This window comes from Garra rufa, chromosome 1, assembly GCF_049309525.1.
Source record: "Garra rufa chromosome 1, GarRuf1.0, whole genome shotgun sequence".
Taxonomy (NCBI): domain Eukaryota; kingdom Metazoa; phylum Chordata; class Actinopteri; order Cypriniformes; family Cyprinidae; genus Garra; species Garra rufa.
Genome location: NC_133361.1, coordinates 44,209,666 through 44,228,398, shown reverse-complemented (window position 1 = coordinate 44,228,398; position 18,733 = coordinate 44,209,666). Strand labels below are relative to the sequence as shown.

Sequence of the window (18,733 nt, the reverse complement as noted above, 5' to 3'; positions counted from 1 at the left end):
CTACATTTATTTGATCAAATAAATTCTTTTCTTTTAAAATATATTTTAAGTTTTAATTATTATTATTTTTTTAATCATTCTAATATGCCTCAAGAAACAGCTTTTATTATTATCATCAATGTTGAAAATGTAATGTTAAAAAAATGTTTTACAAATAAACGTTTTTTTTATATTTTTGTTTCATTATTCATTCTTCATTAATAAAAAGGTAAAAAGAACAGCATTTATTTGAAGCAGTCATTTTTTTGCAACAACACAAATGTCTTTTTTGTTTTTATTTTTGGTTAATGTAATGCAATTTAATAAATGTAATTTCTTTCAAATTAAAAATTTACAATGATTTATAGATTTATATTAGCATTTTTCTTATAATCTTAATAACAATATTATTGCTACTTGTGTTTTAGTAGAAAATTATAGAAAAGCCAGTGGCAATTAGTTAACACTGGCTAACATGAACTAAGAATAAACAACACTTCTACAGGATTTATTAATCTTAGTTAATGTTAGCATTTTTTAACGCATTACTAAAATCACGAGTTGTGTTTGGTAACATTAGTTAATACTCTGTGAACTAACATGAACTAACAATGAACAACTGTATTTTTATTAACTAACATTAACAAAGATGAATAAATACTGTAATAAATGTATTGTTCATTGTTCATTCGTGTTAGTTTATACATTAACTAATGTTAACAAATGACACTTTATCGTAAAGTGTTACCGAAAATACTATCTTTCTTTATCTATATTTAAAGTGTGAATATAGGGAATGTGTTTGGCACAGCATTTTTCTTTGGGTTGAAAAAAAAAAAAAAAAACTGGCAAGTGAACCTTCCTCTGCATTTCATGCTCTTGTTAAAATTGAGTGTCAGAAGCCTGGGTGAAATATGCGGTCCCCAAGCAAAATTTTCCTTTATGACAGATTTAAGACTGCCATCTGAAGTGCTGTGAAAAGCGGACCTTAGCAAAATTTAGCCTTCATATATCAGTGACGAATACCGAAATTACCTGTCAACAGGGGAGAGGCACGGTGAGTCCAGGGTGCCTCCTCCCCTGTGTTGGGGACCAAGGGTAGCTGTCAGCTGTGCTCTCTGGAACCATACATTTCTAAAATAAAGGGCACTTTAAACACTCCCATTGAGACGGAAGCCAATCTGACCACCCCCAACAAAACACCATTTCACAGAGGGCAATGCCACAGGAGTCACCGCTATTACTTGGAACTTCCACAGGCAAAATTTAATATGACTTATGGCAGATATAATGCTGGAATATGAGCTGAAGCAGGCTAAGTATTTCCAAGCAGTGGCAACAGGTCATGTGGGGAGGGTCATCAGTGATGTCACTGGCACCTTGGCCTTAAAGGGCCCAAGCCGTACACTCTCTTCAAAGCCTTTGTGGCTTGGAGTGAAGGGAAATATGAGCTCTGTAGAAATAATACTTTTATATGGCCATCACAGCGCATTAAAGCGAGTTAAGTTGGCAGGCTGCAGCACAATGGGAAGCATTATAAAGAGCTGGGTTTAAATAACTGTCTTGAGCCTCTGCCGTCCTCCTTATGTTGAAGAAAGCATTGTTTTTTAAAGAGTCAAAAAGTGGCCCAGACCTCAGAAAACTAGCCAGTCAAAGCCCTCTCAGACCCAAAAATAAATTAAAGTTGCTTTCATCACTAAAGTGAACTTTGGACCAGTTCTTCTCTCCACACAACATGCTCCCTGAGCAAAGGTGAGCTTAGCCTTTTCATTCTTTCTGCTGATGAGGGGCTCGTTCACTGCACAGTGCGCTTTCAGTCCGAATTCAAGCAAGCAATTTCAGCTGCAGTGTTAAACCGATTAAGCATCGAAATTCTCTGCATTGTCCTGTTTTCTCGTGCATTTGTCTTACGTGGACAACCAGACTTTTTGAAAGACTTGAAAGAACTAGTGTCATTGTAAACCTGCCATATTCGAGAAATATCAAATTTGGAATGACCAGCTACTCTTGCAATGGCTGAAAGGGTCATCGCTTTGGCCTACATCTGGACAACATCCTGTCGGAGGGTTTCAGTCACCTCAAAGTGGCCCGCAGTCTAAGTAAAAACTGGAGGAATGCTGCCAGTTTAATTGGGTTTGTCTTATAACCCTTATAAAGGGTTAGTTCACCCTTTCTTCAGTCGTAAAGAAATTATGTTTTTTGAGGAAAACATTTCAGGATTTCTCTCCATATAATGGACTTCTATGGTGCCCTTGAGTTTGAACTTCCAAAATGCAGTTTAAATGCAGCTTCAAAGGGCTCTAAATGATCCCAGCCAAGGAAGAAGGGTCTTATCTAGTGAAACGATCAGTTATTTTCCAAAAACATTTACAATTTATATACCTTTTAATCTCTACACAGAGTACAAACAGAGCTAGACAAGACGAGCATTTGAGGTTAAAAAGTATATAAATCGTAATTTTTTTTTAGAAAATAACCAATCGTTTTGCTAAATAAGACCCTTCTTTCCTCGGCTGTGATCGTTTAGAGCCATTTGAAACTGCATTTTGGACGTTCAAACTCGGGGACACCATAGAAGTCCATTATATGGAGAGAAATCCTGAATTGTTTTCCTCAAAAAACATAATTTCCTTACGACTGAAGAAAGAAAGAAATGAACATCTTGGATGACAAGGGGGTGGGCACATTATCTGTACATTTTTGTTCCTACTGCTTTAAGCTTTGTAATAACAATGGGCAAGTGTTTCTCTTCATCAGCCCAAAACAAGTACAATAAAGTGCATTATCAATAATAAAAAGTGGCTCACACAGCTTTAGTGAATCAATGCATTTTTGTAAGACAAATATCCACATTTAAAGCATAATAACCATTTTTTTCCCTAGCTTGTGCTAACAGTTGTGCACTGAAGCCGCTCCAGGTGGATGACAAAGAATGTTGACATTGCACATGCGTCGTTCAGAAGTGACAAACGCAGACACGCAGTGGAGAGAGCAAAACAAAACGGTTACAAAATGAGGATTTGTAAAGAAAGATGTCGATATAAGTCAAGAAGAGTCTGGTTTTCCTTTGCTAAAGTAAGGAAACTTTGCTCCTGTAAACAAACGTTGGTTTTGGCAAGACTTATACGCATACATCCTACGTCATCCACTCAGAGTGGCTTTTATGTACAACTGTTAGTGCAAGCTAGATTAAAGTGATCATTTCGTTTTAAATATGGATATTTCTCTTACAAAAACTCATCGATTTCCTGAAGGATGACTTCATTCATCTCCCGGATGAGGCCATGTGAGGCAGTTTTTATTATGGATGGATGCGGTTTATTAGACTTGAACTGTTGAAGAGAAACACCTGCCCATTGCAATTATAAAGCTTGGAGGAGCCAGAACAATTTTTAATATAACTCCAATTGCATTCGACTAAAATAAGGAAGTCATATACACCTAGGATGCTTTGAGTGTGAGTAAATAATGGGCTAATTTTCATTTTTGGCTGAACTAACCCTTTAAGACACTAGTGAGATGGTTAATGGTTCTGGTTTGTACAGTAAAATAAAGGCACTCAGACAGAACACACAAACTGCTTCATTGAATATGGTGGAATGATCTGGTCAAGGCTGAGAGTATGTAGAATCGACAAGAAGACGGATTTTAAAATTGTATGTATGGTCACTATCCATAAGGTCTAGAATCCATTTTGTCATGCAGGGCTGGCAATAGGTAACATGTTCGGGTCATGTTTTTGTTTTAAAACCTTTGGCTGGAAGGACTTTAATTGACCTGAATGTGTCCTCAAGGGAGAGGCGAGAGAGCAACCACACAGACCCACCAGTCACTCCCTTCTCCTCAAACGTGCCGTCAGGAGCATATTTTCTCTTATACGGCTCACCGTGCCCCACTTTGTATCAGATGCACTTAGTAGTGCAGGTTTACACATGCACTCATTCTGCCATTCCCTGGGTCTGTGCAACGTCTGCCTGAGCCCCAGGTGAAAAGACCTTCATAGTCCCAGCTGTCCTGGTATTGTCATCCAGATGCGATGCTGTTTTATGACATTGATTGAGCATTGCACAGATACCTGTGTCAGAAAAATGATTGGATTTGTTTGTATGTCACGTCCGGAGTTATTACTCAAGGGAGAGTTGATTTCATTTACGCGTTCCGTCATGCAAGTGGGTTCGTCTCGAGAAGTGTAGACTCCTTGCAAATTAACTAACTTTATGTTGGAACATTTTCTTGCTTCTCTAACGACTGAAAAAGTCTATATGTCGCATAGGGAACATCTTGCCTGCCCTCATTAGTGTCAACCCCGTTACTATAAATGCCTAACGAGGAACTGTTATATTCATCCGCACTCGGCCGGTTGCAGTGCAGCTGCCTACTTTAGTTTGACCACATATAAAGTACTGTGAACATTTTCAGGCCAGTTGTACCACCCACCTATTTTAATCTGGATGATCCCAGAGCAGCTGTGCGGCCCTTTCGGGGCACACCTGCTATAATGAGGACTCCGATGAAGGGTTCACAGTGAGCAAGCATGGGTCAGGAGTTGTTATGTGCTTTAATTAGGGAGAAGTGTGCCGGGGTTCTTGTCCTTGAACTACAGGGTTGCTGTGACGTTGTGGAGATGTTCATGGAAGGTCTGTTTGGTTGGGTCAGGTTTAGTTGTCGTGCTGATGTAGGGCAGATTGGTTAAGTCAGGGGCACTGTATGCTTTTTTTGGCAGTCCTGGCTTATTGATGTTCTAATATATATAATTTTTTTTATATACTTTTTAACTAGTACTTTAAAATTATAGTAATGATTTATATATAAAATGCATTGGTTAGTGTGCAGATCCTATATTTTACAACAGCTTTGACAATCATATCAATCTATTTTCTCATTTTGTGTTACACAGGGGAAAAAAGTTATTTCGGACAGTAAGAGGGTGTGTAAAGGGTGGAAAAAATTATTTAAAGAAATAAATGATCTTCAAAAGAAATGACTCAATTGAACTGATCAAATTTACATTTGAAGACTTTTAAATTAGGTTAATTTTAAATTTAAATAAAGTAAAAACTTTTAGGGATGTACTGTATAGGTTAATATACTGTTGTATATTTTAAACATAGATTTAGGGATGTACCATTGCAGTTATTGGCTAATATTATGTCCATATATATGTCCATATATATGAACCAGTATTTGTTTAATATTTTCTACGTTTGGATTACATTATCTAACACTCAAAGCGAATTATTAAGTAATTAATTAAGTAAAAAATAAATTAATATTTAAAAAAAAACATTAATAACACTAATAGTTAACACTTTTAAATGTAATCTTTGGCAAATCTCAACATATCTCTGTACTTTGTTGTATTTTAAATTTTTTTAAGCAAAATAGAATAGAATTATAACATCAATCAATTATTGGTTACTATCCTTAATGTAAAAAAAATGCATGAAAGGATGAAACCCTCGGTATTGGGTAAGAATTGTAATATAACGTAAATGATGTATCTTACTGAAATGTTTAGTAGAAAACCCATGAAAGATTTATGTTATTTAAAAAATCCACATTTTGGACTATGGGGGGTGCCCTATTTCAATGACGTGAAATAGTTGTACTCTGTGAGATATTGGTGCTACATGTTGCTATTTTTACTGCAACTTGGAAAATAAAATACTGATATGATGACCACAGCTATAAAGACCTTACTGGTGGTGCTGGATACAAGCGTAGGCTTAAACTAAATGCTGTACTATTTTTTTTTTCCCACAAGGAGTCTAAGCACCGCTGGATACTGAGTGAAAAAATCCAGTAGCTCACCGAGTGCAACCATTTGATGTCATAATAAATAATGGTGCCCCCCATAGTTCAAAATATGTATAAAACAATGTGTATTTTTAAAATAATGTAAATCTTTCATGGGTTTTCTACAACATGTTTTAGTAAGAGACATCAATTACGTTATTAAAGGGAAAATTTGATGTTTATCTGCTTACCCCCAGGGCATCAAAGATGTAGGTGACTTTGTTTCTTCAGTAGAACACAAACGAAGACTTTTAACTCAAACCGTTGAAGTCTGTCAGTCGTATAGTGGCAGTCAATGGGCTCCACGGTTTTGAGAGTCAAAAAAACATGCACAGACAAAACCAAATTAAACCCTGCAGCTCATGATGATACACTGAGGTCTTAACACACTAAACAATCGGTCTGTGCAAGAAAATGAACAGTATTTATATCATTTTTTCACATCTGATCCACCGCAATGTCCAACTGTCCTAAGCGCGTTCAAAACAGCTGCCGCGTGACGAAGAGCAAGCAACCATAACTTCAGTCGCTCTGGCTCAAAAGTTTGGAGTCGGTGAAAAGTCCACACTCCCGGATGAACAAACGTACCCTTTTAGTTTTTAATCAGTTGCAACAATCAGGATAAGCACAAGTAATTATATTAATACTGTTCAGTTTCTTGCACAGACTGATTGTTTTGTGTGTTAAGACCTCAATGTATCGCCACGAGCCGCAGGGTTTAATTTGATTTTGCCTGTGTTTTTTTGATTCTCAAAGCCATGGATCCCATTGACTGCCATTATATGACTGACAGACTGCAACAGTTCGAGTTAAAAATCTTCGTCACCTACATCTTGGTTGCACTGGGGGTAAGCAGATAAACATCAAATTTTCAGTTTTGGGTGAACTATCCCCTTAAGCCATACCCGGGGTTCCCTTTTAATGTCCACTCAAAAATGTGCTTGAAATGGGCAAAACATGTCTATACAATTCTTTTCCTTTCATTCAGTTCTCCCTCTCCCTCCATTTTCCCCCCATCCCATATTTTTGTTCTGTTTGTGACTATGGTTCTTCGAGTCTGAACGCCACAAGTCTAGCAGTGACAGAACATACTAAGCTAATGAGCACAACTCTCACACTCCTGCGATCCTGCTGAGAACCTAAAGCTCTATTGACACACTGTGTCCAGTGTCTGCTTTCCTCAGTAATTGGTAAAAGGGGCTCTGCAGGTGTGACCAGTGTAGTGATCCACAGTTCACAGTCTTAGCGGCAGCAAAGGGAACAGGCTGAGGTGTAAAATATGAAAGAAGCTTTAAAATAAATAAGGGAGCCCAGTGTGAATGGAAACATATCTTGTACTAGAGGAGAGCGGAGCTTATCGATTCTCTTCCTCTCCCGCAGTCTGATGTAATTGGATTCAGCGATATATCTAGGGTGAGTGGGCCTTCGCTTCACCCCCTAAATGGGACCCCAATCAATTCAACAAGCTGCACTGCCATTCAGTCACTAGCCGCCCACTAAGGCCCGTTTCATAAATCGATCATCGTGCCACACTTCTAATTCTGCTCACCTGGCAGTACTGCAGCATAAAACTTAGCACCACGCCATACCCGTGCCGAAGGGTTCGTTAAAATGGCTGGGTTGTAATTGCTAAGGAAGAGGGGCAGTGTGATGTGTTTGTGTCAGCCGGTGTTTTGCCACTTGGGTCTCTGAGGGAGGCCTGACGACATGGTGTGAAAGTGGCAAGGCAACACAACATGTTCCTCGGTTTATCGCTTTTAAAGTGATATGAAAGGAACACGGTGGCATTGTGAAAAGAGAAAGATCCAGACACTATTCACATGGGTTTTACTTTCTCTAAAAATGCCCATCTGGTTTTAACAACACCTTTTATGTTGTGTAGGAAAAACAACAACATTTAGACCAAGGTTTTTTGAATTTTCTTTTTGCTAAGGACTTCAAACAAAAATAAATATGTAAAAAAAAATATTAATAATAATTATATTTAAAAATACAGAAATTAAAAAAGAAGCTACGTTTTTGTTTGAGGAAAACATTTCAGGATTTTTCTCCATATAGTGGGCTTTAATGGGTCGAAGGTCCAAATTGCAGTTTCAATGCAGCTTGAAGGGCTCTACACGATCCCAGCCGAGGAATAAGGGACTGAAAAGCTACGCAATATCGCGTTCAAAATCAAATGCGATTCATCCGCGATTTTGAACGCGATATTGCGTAGCTTTTCAGTGATCTACGGCTCAGCGTTTTAAATACCACGCCATCTGAACGCAGGTGATGGAGATTTACTACTAATCGGCTTTACTGATGAGATTGCCCAGCCCTAATTTATATCCTTTCTAACTATAAATGCTCATCTTGCACTAGCTCAACTTCACGCATTATGTAATCACGTTGGAAAGGTCACGCGTAACGTAGGTGGAAGTACCGACCCAGTGTTTACAAAGCAAAAGTGCAAAGAACAACCTTTACAAAAAAAAGGTAAAACAACGATGTCGGACGATTTTAAGGTTGGAGGAGAAAATTACTTTTTGAAACAAGTTTTTTCGCCCTACCCTACCTTTTTGAACTGGAGTACACAGATGAAGAACTAACCATGGGTGAACTTTCTAACATGATAACATAATGCGTCAAGTCATAGACACATCGCAGAGCTAGTGCAAGATATGTGGTTAACAAGTATATACATTTTTATTTTTTTAATAAAATGACCAATCATTTTGCTTGATTATACCCTTATTCCTTTGGTGGGATTGAGTAGAGACCTTTGAAGCTGCATTGAAACTGCAATTTGAACTCTGAATTTGAATTTGAACTCAATTCGATCCCTACTGAAGTCCACTATATGGAGAAAAATCCTGGAATGTTTTCCTCAAAACCCTTAATTCGTTAAAAAAAAATCCCCTCAAATTTTCTGTGGACCCACTAGCACCACCTTGTGAACCCCTGGGGGGTCCCTCCCTGGACAACTTGTTGAAATTCTCCCAAAATATGAGCTTTACTTCACAGTTTTTCATTCTTCCAAATCTCTGGCCCATTTTACTTCTGCACTGTAACCAAAAAATAAAAAGAAACTGAGGAAGCAGTCAAAATTAATTTCTACGGTAATCTACATAATGCCACAAATGATATCAAAGAGCTTGTATTGAACCCAGTATGTTTCCTCAGACTGGTCTATTCTATTTTACATCTACATGATCTCTCTTTCTGCTTCTTTGAAGACGGAGACAAAAGAAAGAATAGTAGTGATTCATGTAGATTTCATGGGACACTAATAATAACCCGGGCAGATTTTTCATCTTCACTTAATGTGACGTCTGATTTAGGTCAGTCATTAGTCTTCAGATGGCTCATTAATTCCTCTTTTTGTCTGCTTGCATGTTGAAAATGACCTTCATATGTTATTTTGATCTTTTAGGTGTAGAAGGAACATCATTAGAATGAAAAGCTCTTTTCGTGCCCACTGCAGCAGATAAGATTTGTGTCACCTGACTGCTCTATTTCTGAACCTGATGAGGTCTCTGCTTCCTCTAGGTACATGATGAACGTGACTTGGGATGGCAGAGATTTGTCCTTCACTGAGGATGGTTACCAAGTGCATCCCAAACTAGTTGTGATCGTGCTGAACAAGGACAGAGAGTGGGAAAAGGTAAGGACACTCCATGTCGCCGCTGAAAACAACTGACCTTCTTAACTGCACCGTTATAATTTCATTATAACTCCTCCAAGCAAAGCGTCATTAACAACTGTTCACACAATATTAGTACCCATGAATCCGCCATCTTAATTACACCCTGGAACGGTGTAAAAGTGTGTCAGTGCGGTAATTACCTCAGACGCACACTGCCAGAGTCTGCAAATTCGGAGGTGTAATTAGAGCCAGTTTTTTCCTTCTACACCGCAATCCAGTCCGAGACCAAACATGATCGGGAACACACACATGTGCATTAGTGCAGGTATCTTGGATGTGCATGTCCCTTTTTTTTGTTCTAGTAGAGAATGCGGTTCAATGAAACCAGAGCGGGAGGAATAATTGGAACGGCAAAACAATGGGTGAAATTGATTTGTGGAGTTCGCTCTGCAAATCAATCAATATCGGTGGGAGTCTAATTGACAGAATAAGGCTCGCACTGAGAGATGGATTCGGTTATGAATACACGTCCATGCGGCAAAAGACAGATTTGTTCCGATCAGGCCTTTTGATCTCTTGTTGGGAGAGCGTGGCGATCATCAATAATATTAAAACATCTTCGAGACATTGCGTTATTTGGAGGGGAATTCGTATACCGGTGGTCTGTCTTAATATAACATTGTATGGCTCATTAAACAACGGTTGTTTTGCAGATATGATATTGGGTTTATATTACAGTAGGATAAAACACACTAAATTAGATCCCAGAGGTGTTTAGGATCTCATTATTCATCTGATGCTAAAGTGTTCTTGTGGGCTCTATTACAACAGCTCTGTATTATTTTTCATGCTGTTTCGACTGTCCATTAAACTTTTGGAGTTTCATCAATCTGTTATAAAATGCTTCCCATGTTGTTCAGCTCATTTGGGACTAGATACTGTAGTAGTATTAGTGTTTCAAGCAGAATATAATAAGTGGCAACAACATTCATTGTCCAAATTCTCCTCAATGTCTTCGAAACACTAATGGCCAAAAGTCATTTTTATCCGGTAAATAGGACTAAATTAGTCCTTGAAACTTTTTTGTAGCTCACAGCACTTTAAACTTGAAACTTTTGCCTTTGCATTATTCTCCAAAACACTAGATGGCACTGTGGAGAAAACATTAGCTGAACCAGATCATTTTATATTAAACTCAATTTAATAACGTTTGCACAATATAAAATAAATTTGCTTTTCAAAAATATTGAATCACTTAGACTCAGTGTAAAAAGGTATCTTAACGGTTTAGGTGACTTTTAACATTATTTGGAGTGAGTAACGATTTTAAAAAAGTGGAGATATCGCTTCATGTTTTGGGAATAAACCAGGCTCGAATCCTTTAGAGCTATGCTGATACAATCGCAGTCCATTGTTTGCATTGTTTTCTTTGATGTTTGTATTTATGTGCTGATTTACATCATTTTCTCCAGTTCAGTTCATAAAGCAGTAGATTATCCAAATAAGCGCAAACTCTCAAACCAGCGTTTCTCAGTGTAGTCAGAGCTGATTCAATGAGATGCGGCACTGGACAAAAGTGAAATGAACCACACAAGAGAGATTGAAACTGATACTGTAGATTAACTCTCTCTCCCCCACACGCTCAGTCTCTCTCTCACTCGCCGTTTCAATCTTGATCCAATTATGATACTGTGCTGCATCTCATTGAATCGTGACATGTAGTACAATGCATACTGTACAGTTACTGTTGTTTAGGTGTCGATACTCAGACATGGTACCATGCTATGATATATATTATGGTATTGCAGGATTACTATATTAATATTTGGTATTGTTGAATAGTTTGGGGTCTGTAAAATTTTATTCAGAAAAAGTTAAAAAAAAGAAGTTTTTTGCACAAAAATATTAAACAGCAGAAATGTTTCCAATATCGATATTAAGGTTTTTGAGCACCAAATCAACATTTTAGTATGGAAGCTCATTTCCGCCACTGAATAAAAAATAAAAAAGGTAATTGATATCCAGATATAAACTCGCAATTCTGACTTCTCTCAGATTTGCATGATATAAACTTAAAATTTTGAGTTATAAAATGAGAACTATGAGTTATAAACTTGCAATTCTGACTACTCTCAGAATTGTGTGATATACTGTAAACTTAACATTTTCAGTTATAAATTCAGAATTTTATAAATTCAGTTTTTTCTCACAATTTCGAGTTTATCTCACAATTTAATTTTTTTTCACAATTTTGAGTTTTTTCTCACAATTTCAAGTTTATATCTTGCAATTCTGAGTTTTCTCACAATTTCGAACTTATATCACACAATTCAGAGTTTTTTCTCACAATTTTGTTTATATCTCGCAATTTTGAGTTTCTCTTACAATTCTGAGTTTATCACATAATTTCTGTTTTTTTCTCAAAATTTAAAGTTTCTGAGAAATAAAGTCTTTTAACACATCATTTTGCTGTCTTTTTAACACATAATTACGAGTTATTAAGTGAGAATTGTGAGATATACAATTCTGAGAAAAAAGCGAGATAAACTCGCGTTTGAGTTTTGTTTTTTATTATCGCAATTCTGACTTTAATTCTTGCAATTGTGAGTTTAGATCCTGCTATTCTGACTTTATAACTCTCAATTGTGAGTTTATATCACACAGTTTTGAGAAAAAAGTCAGAATTGCAAGTTTATATCTCACAATTTTGAAAAAAGTCAGAAGTGTGGGTTTGTATTACGTAATTCTGAGAAAAAAAGTCAGAATTGCGAGACGTAAACTCAATTGTGAGAACAATGTCAGACTTGTGAGATAAAAATTCACAATTAACTTTTTTTTATTCAGTGGCGGAAACAGTCTTTTTTAGAGCATTTTAGAGAAGATTTTTGAAGGATAATGTGACACTGAAGACTTGAGTAATGGTTGCTAATAATTTTTGCCATCACAGGAATAAATTACATTTTAAAATACATACAAATAAAAAAACATTAAATCTTACTGACCTTAAACATTTGATTTGTACCTTTAGATATATCAGGTGCTGTCTCGTGTTATTTACACATAGCCACCATGGCAAGAAAAAAAAAAAATTCACATTAATACTATTTTACTAAGTTTTTGTAAGCATAAGAGTTACCAGACTGTTTCAAGTCTTTATTTTTCTCGCTTGGCCTCTCAAGATTCATGCATGTATGGGCTTTGACTCTTTTGTGATGGGACAACAAATGGCAGACGGCTCAGTTGTTGGGCCTCAGTCAATCTAAAAATAGCCTTTGACTCTTTGCACTCTGCGCTTGCCAGTGGCCATGTACAAACGTAACGCGCTCCTCCCTCCTTTTATCAGCGAGCTGACAGCTGCAAAGATCAAGCTGCTATGGTGCCAAATTAAATCCACATGAAAGTAATTACATTAATTAATTCAATGTCAAGTTGCCTCTTGTTGATGTTGATTAAAGTGGATAAAATGTTGAACTGGTTGTCACTCTGGCTGTGTGCTGTCACATATTATTTTTCACCTTTGGACAGAGTTTTGGGAACAGATGACAGAAAACACTAGACTACAAGTGTCATGAAAAAGAATTACAACTTAGTAGGAAACAACCACACGAATGTGGCGACTACTAACCGCCTACTGACTCATCAGTGAACCTTCTCGGTAGGGTTACATCTCAATGGATTGAAAAGATGCTGCTCACAGGAGCTTCATAGAGGAGGATAGCAGAAAGACAATAAAAAATGATAAAGAGGAATAATTTGAAGACATGACCCTGATACCACAGGTCTGTCAAAGACCGTGGGGAGCTTTTAAAATGCTTTAAGAGGACACACGGGGGCAGGCAGAGTTACATGTCAAATGAGTAGCTCGGAGGAACATAACTGCAGTGTAATGCGGTTTGACACCACACTATGTTGATATTAATCTGACAAAGCCTATTCATCAGTGTGAACTGCTGGCAGAGCAAAGACAAAAGCATGGGACAGATTTACAGCTCCGTTGAACCAAAGCAATATCTCACACCCTGCCCTGACGACATATCCACGTGGCCATTAGTGCGCAGCACGTCATAAAGCATATTGCACTTTTGCAAAGACTGCACTAATGGCAGTAACTGAGTACAGATGCTAGACAGAATGACATTGATTTTCCATCGATAATGTTTAGGCCTGTAAATGCGTTAAACAGTGTTCCTTTATTGGGTTGAGGACATAAAATACAAATGCGGTTGTCGCTCCTGGAACTCTTGGCCATTGATTTTTGCACATTATCAAAATTTTGCTTTACGCCCAAAACATGCACACTCTGTGTATGTGAATGCTAGCATTTGTGTCTGAAACAATTAGAGTTTTTGATTTGTTGTGATATAAGCGACAATGACTGTCAGAGATGCGGCAAAGTTATTTCAGTTTATGCAAATGACCAGGTGGCAAATATCTGCATTTCCATCTCTGTAATTTTATGCTGATTTTGCGATATTGTTTATAAATGCAGGGTGACAAAACATTTACATAGAATTATCAAATGCACACAAGCACCCCCTTCAGTTCTTTAAACTTGCAGAAACCCATGTTCTGCCAGCATGGTGTTCATGTCAGGTTTTTATAATGCACTGATTTTTTTTAATAGTTTAGGGGTGTGTGATACAGTATACATCATCTACGATAATACCCTAATTGTTGTTTAAACAATATGTGATTTTACATTATCGAGTATATCGCAAAAACACCTAGAGAGTGCACGCATACAGAGATGTAAGTTAGACTGCTGTGCCTTATAAAGGTAAAAATGCTCATAAAGGGTAAAAATAAATTTCTACTTAGATCAACTTTTCAACTTCAAATTAGAAAAGTACATTTCTGTTACTGTCGCCAACGGTTGCTGTCACTTATGTCACCAGAAATCAACCGGAAATTAATGGCATCCATTTGTTTTGTCACAGCAGAAACCTTTATACTTATAGAGCTGCAGTTTCAGTCAGGTGTAGCAGCAGTGGAGAAATTGGACATGTTCCCCATTAGAGCACTAGGAAATGTTTGTAAATTTTAGTGTGATTCAGTCTATTGAAATAGTGTTTACAAGATGTGTCATTGATGGGCGATATTGGCAGCACTGAATGTAAACAATGCCACTAAGCTGAACGAAACTCATAGATTTGCTGATTATTCCTGTTGAAAATGGTCAATTATTGTCATGTTTTAGGCTGTACTAATCGGTTGGACCAGGAAAAACATTTGGAGTACTATAGACTGCCAAAAGTTATAACAAATCAAGCAGAAGAGTGCAAAAAACCGAAAACGTTTGTGATTGGCCAAACTGAACCAGAATTTCCAGGGCAAGAATCTTGACAACATTTGTGTTTGCTCTTATCATTTCTGATCAGGTAGGTGAAATATTAGGATAATATCTTAATTAATACTGCTTGTACATATCTTTACCACCTATTAACTTTAGTTAATGTCAAAATATTGTGCCCTTTCCTGCGTACTAAGTCCTTCTCTAAATGATTTAACAGCTTCCACACGTTTTTTTTGTTGTTTAGACAGTATAAATTAGCAGAACAACGTATTCGATACATAAACCGTGCGGTGCGTGCTGTTTACATTCGAGTATCGCCAATATGGCCAAACATCTAGGTAACTAACCCAATCGTGATGTAAGCGCAAACCCTCTATACATTTAAAATCTCCCTAAAATTCAAGATATGGGGCAAAAATGCCCCATATGACTTTCATATGTCTGTTATATTTATATCATCTGATATAGTTAAAATCACACAATGAGTGACTTTTTTTAACAAATATCAACACGATTGCAAGTGTGATATTGATTTGATGAACAGCTCAATAAACAAGAAGTTAATATTAAGTGACTTACCTTTTAGACACAACAGTTCTTTGCTGTATTTAATCAACAAAAATAGTTAAAAAACAACAAACAAAAAAAACAAAGCCACAGCAGAACTGTTAGTGTTTTGTCACTGAATCAATCAGCCGTTTGAACAAATCGGTTGAATGAATGACTCACTCATGCAGTGATCTGTTGCTACCTACTGGCGAGTTTAGGTTTATATTTAGTATATTTTCCCTTTTTATTCCTCTAATCATTTCAAATATTAGTATTTAACTTTTTTGAAAACGTTATTTGTGCATGTGTAACTGCATTAAATGCATTCATGCCCTACATTAAACAGTCTGTGTAAAGGATCTAAATGCAACTTCAGATGTATATTTTGTGCCACTGTTCATTGCAAACAAATTTTGTTGATACTGATTTAATTTGAGCGATGACAGCCCTATTGTGGCCTTATAAAGGTAAAAATGCTCATAAAGGGTGAAAATAAATGTCAACTTATTGGAAAAGTATATTTCTGTTACTGTCGCCAACGGTTGCTGTCACTTATGTCACCAGAAATCAACTGGAAATTAATGGCATCCATTTGTTTTGTCACAGCAAAAACCTTTTATACTTATAGAGCTGCAGTTTCAGTCAGGTGTAGCAGCAGTGGAGAAATTGGACATGTTCTCCATTAGAGCACTAGGAAATGTTTGTAAATTCCTTTCGAGCTACAGCTAGATATAAAAGATGTAGTCCAAAGCTGGTTTTTGGCTGTAAAAGCCAATGTCTATGTGTGAAGCAATGTTTATTAATGAGATCACAACCTTGCAGTCTGCCATAAAAGCAGTTTACACAATTTTTGCCGTTGTTTCCATTTACCAAGTATGTGATTGTGATTAGTCTGCAAGTTATGTCTGGGCAGCCCTGCCAAACACAAGCATCTGTTTGTTCTCTGTTTGTTTCAACTGATCTTATTGTGACTGAAACGGTTTTGTTGTCATCACGACACAGTCGGGAAAGTCTGTCGCCTCTGAGCTTCTTATTTCTCAAGCTTTTTTAATGTGCATTCATTAAAACACCAAAATAGATGCACAAATATAACAAATGATTCGCTCCTTTGCTTATTATTAGTACACACAGGTTAACTCTTTATTTTGACAACTGTGTGTGTTCTGTCAGAGTAGATTGCTCTGCTCTTCATCCAGACATGGTTTTAAAAGAAAAGCACAATCCTGACAAGTTTGCAGTCAGTATGCCATACACTGGGGTGCCTGTGTTTTTAAGTGGATTGGACACTAGTGTCATAACCATTACCATCCTTCTTTTTAAAAATGCTTTTTTCAAAGCATTTCAAATAGTACAAAGTGCCTCCACTGTGACTGACATTTCAGAGTAGATACAGAAGCTATAATTTCAGGTCATATTTAACAAGTAAATATCACCATTGATCTGCTCACATCAAACACCCTTTTCAGTCTGAGAAATAACAATAATTTTATAGGTTTTTTTTTTTTTATACTGCTCTTTCCCTTGCAGTGACTCCATTCATTCTCAGCATGACAGTCCACATAGTTTGAAATGTCTGCATGCACCTAAAAAATAAATCATATAAAAAAATAAATCAACAAGTAAACAGGTAGTAGCTTGCAGTACCGTGATACAGAAATATCTCATTCTATGTGATGTTATATATTGGAGTACCATGGTAAAACACTGTCAGAAACCATCACTGTACTCTAGTACTAGCACAGTGCTTTTTTGTATGATCGGGGGATGCAAAGAAAAGTTAAAACAAAAAATGTAATAATAATAATAATGTTGTTGAAAAAACATATTAGAATGATTCTGAGGAATTGTGTGACACTGAAGACTGGAGTCATGAATGCTTAAAATTGAGCTTTACTGCCATCACAAGAATAAATTAAAATATGTTCAATTAGAAACAGTTATTTTATATTGTAATAATATTTCACAATTATATGTTTTGTGTATTTAATCCAATAATGCAGTCTTGATGAGAACAAGAGACATCTTTCAAAAACTTAATTAAGTATTAAGTAATTATTCCATAAGTCAAAAGTTTTCATACACCTTGGAAATGCATGATTTTGAGATCTTTTCACACTGAGGACAACTGAGCGACTCATATGCAACTATTACAGAAGGTTCAAACGTTCACTGATGCTTCAGAAGGAAAAACTATGCATTAAGAGCCAGGGGGTGAAAACTTTTTGAATTTTAAGATCAGGGTAAATTTAACATATTTTCTCTTGGAAGTTTCTTCTGTAGCTTCTGAAGAGCAGTACTAAATAAATAAAAAATATGACATTTAGGCAAAAGAAGAATGTACAAATCTTCATTCTGTTCAAAAGTTTACACCCCTGGCTCTTAATGCATTGTTTTTCCTTCTGGAGCATCAGTGAGTGTTTGAACCTTCTGTAATAGTTGCATATGAGTCCCTCAGTTGTCCTCAGTGTGAAAAGATGGATCTCAAAATCATACAGTCTTTGTGGGAAAGTGTTCAAATACACAAAATGCTGAAAAAACAAAGAATTTGTGGGACCTGAAGGATTTTTCTGAAGAACAGCAGGCAGGACAAACAAGGGACTTATGAACAGCTATCACTGAACAAACAAACATGGCTATTTTCTCTTGTGAACTATATGTAAATGTCTTTTATGTGAAATATCTTATTTAGGTCAGTACTAAATAAAAAACAACATGCATTTTGTATGATCCCCTCTTATTTTGGTAAAATATTTAACATTTTGCAGATTCTGCGGGGGGTATGTAAACTTTTGACTTCAACTAGTAAATAAATAAGTTCAAAATGCAAAATAAATTGGACAAAAACTTTAAATAAAATCTGTAAAAGATATGTACTATATAATTTATAACTGATTTATAAAATATACATTTTGAGAAGAAGTAAAGTCCTTGTTTTCTAAAATACTTTTTGTATTTTCATATATATTAATATTATTATAATTTTTTTTTTAATGGGGGTAAGCAGCTTTTAACATAAATGCTCTGGGCTACTTTGGACAGCTTAACATGGAATGGACAAAAAAAAGAGTCTCTGTCTCTCAAAACCACCAATCATTCTGCATTCAAGCCAAACAGGCAGTGCTGGCAAGATCCTGCTCCAGCTGCTGTGATGAGGGTTGGTCTGAATGCCAATTAGAGATGAAGGAGCGATGAAGAAGGCTCCAGAACCCGAGGCTTGATGAGGCCGGTGCGGCTCTATGGGCTGATTGTTTGGGGGGTGGTTGAGCTATGCTGTGTTTCTGTTTTGACGCCAAGCGGGAGAAAAGTGCTCTCATGGAGAGCCAGGAGGAGAACATGATTGGCTAATTAAAACAGATGAAGTCTGAGCATCTTGGCTGCTGATGGGCCTCTTCAATGCCTGGAAGTGACTGGTACAGTCAGGGGCCACATGGCCATTCGCTCTGGTCTTACAAGGGCAGTTGTGTGTGTGTGTGTGTGTGGCACGTACTGCC

The 18,733-nt window shown here is 36.8% G+C and overlaps 1 protein-coding gene across 1 annotated transcript in view; it reads left to right on the top strand.

The window, feature by feature from the left end:
• Positions 1–18,733, top strand: part of grin2aa (glutamate receptor, ionotropic, N-methyl D-aspartate 2A, a) — a 185,695-nt gene that overhangs the window by 110,702 nt on the left and 56,260 nt on the right. Inside the window, exon 3 of the mRNA XM_073841213.1 lies at positions 9,304–9,418. Within this exon, the coding sequence (XP_073697314.1) occupies positions 9,304–9,418 (115 nt within the window). The remainder of the gene's footprint in view (positions 1–9,303; positions 9,419–18,733) is intronic.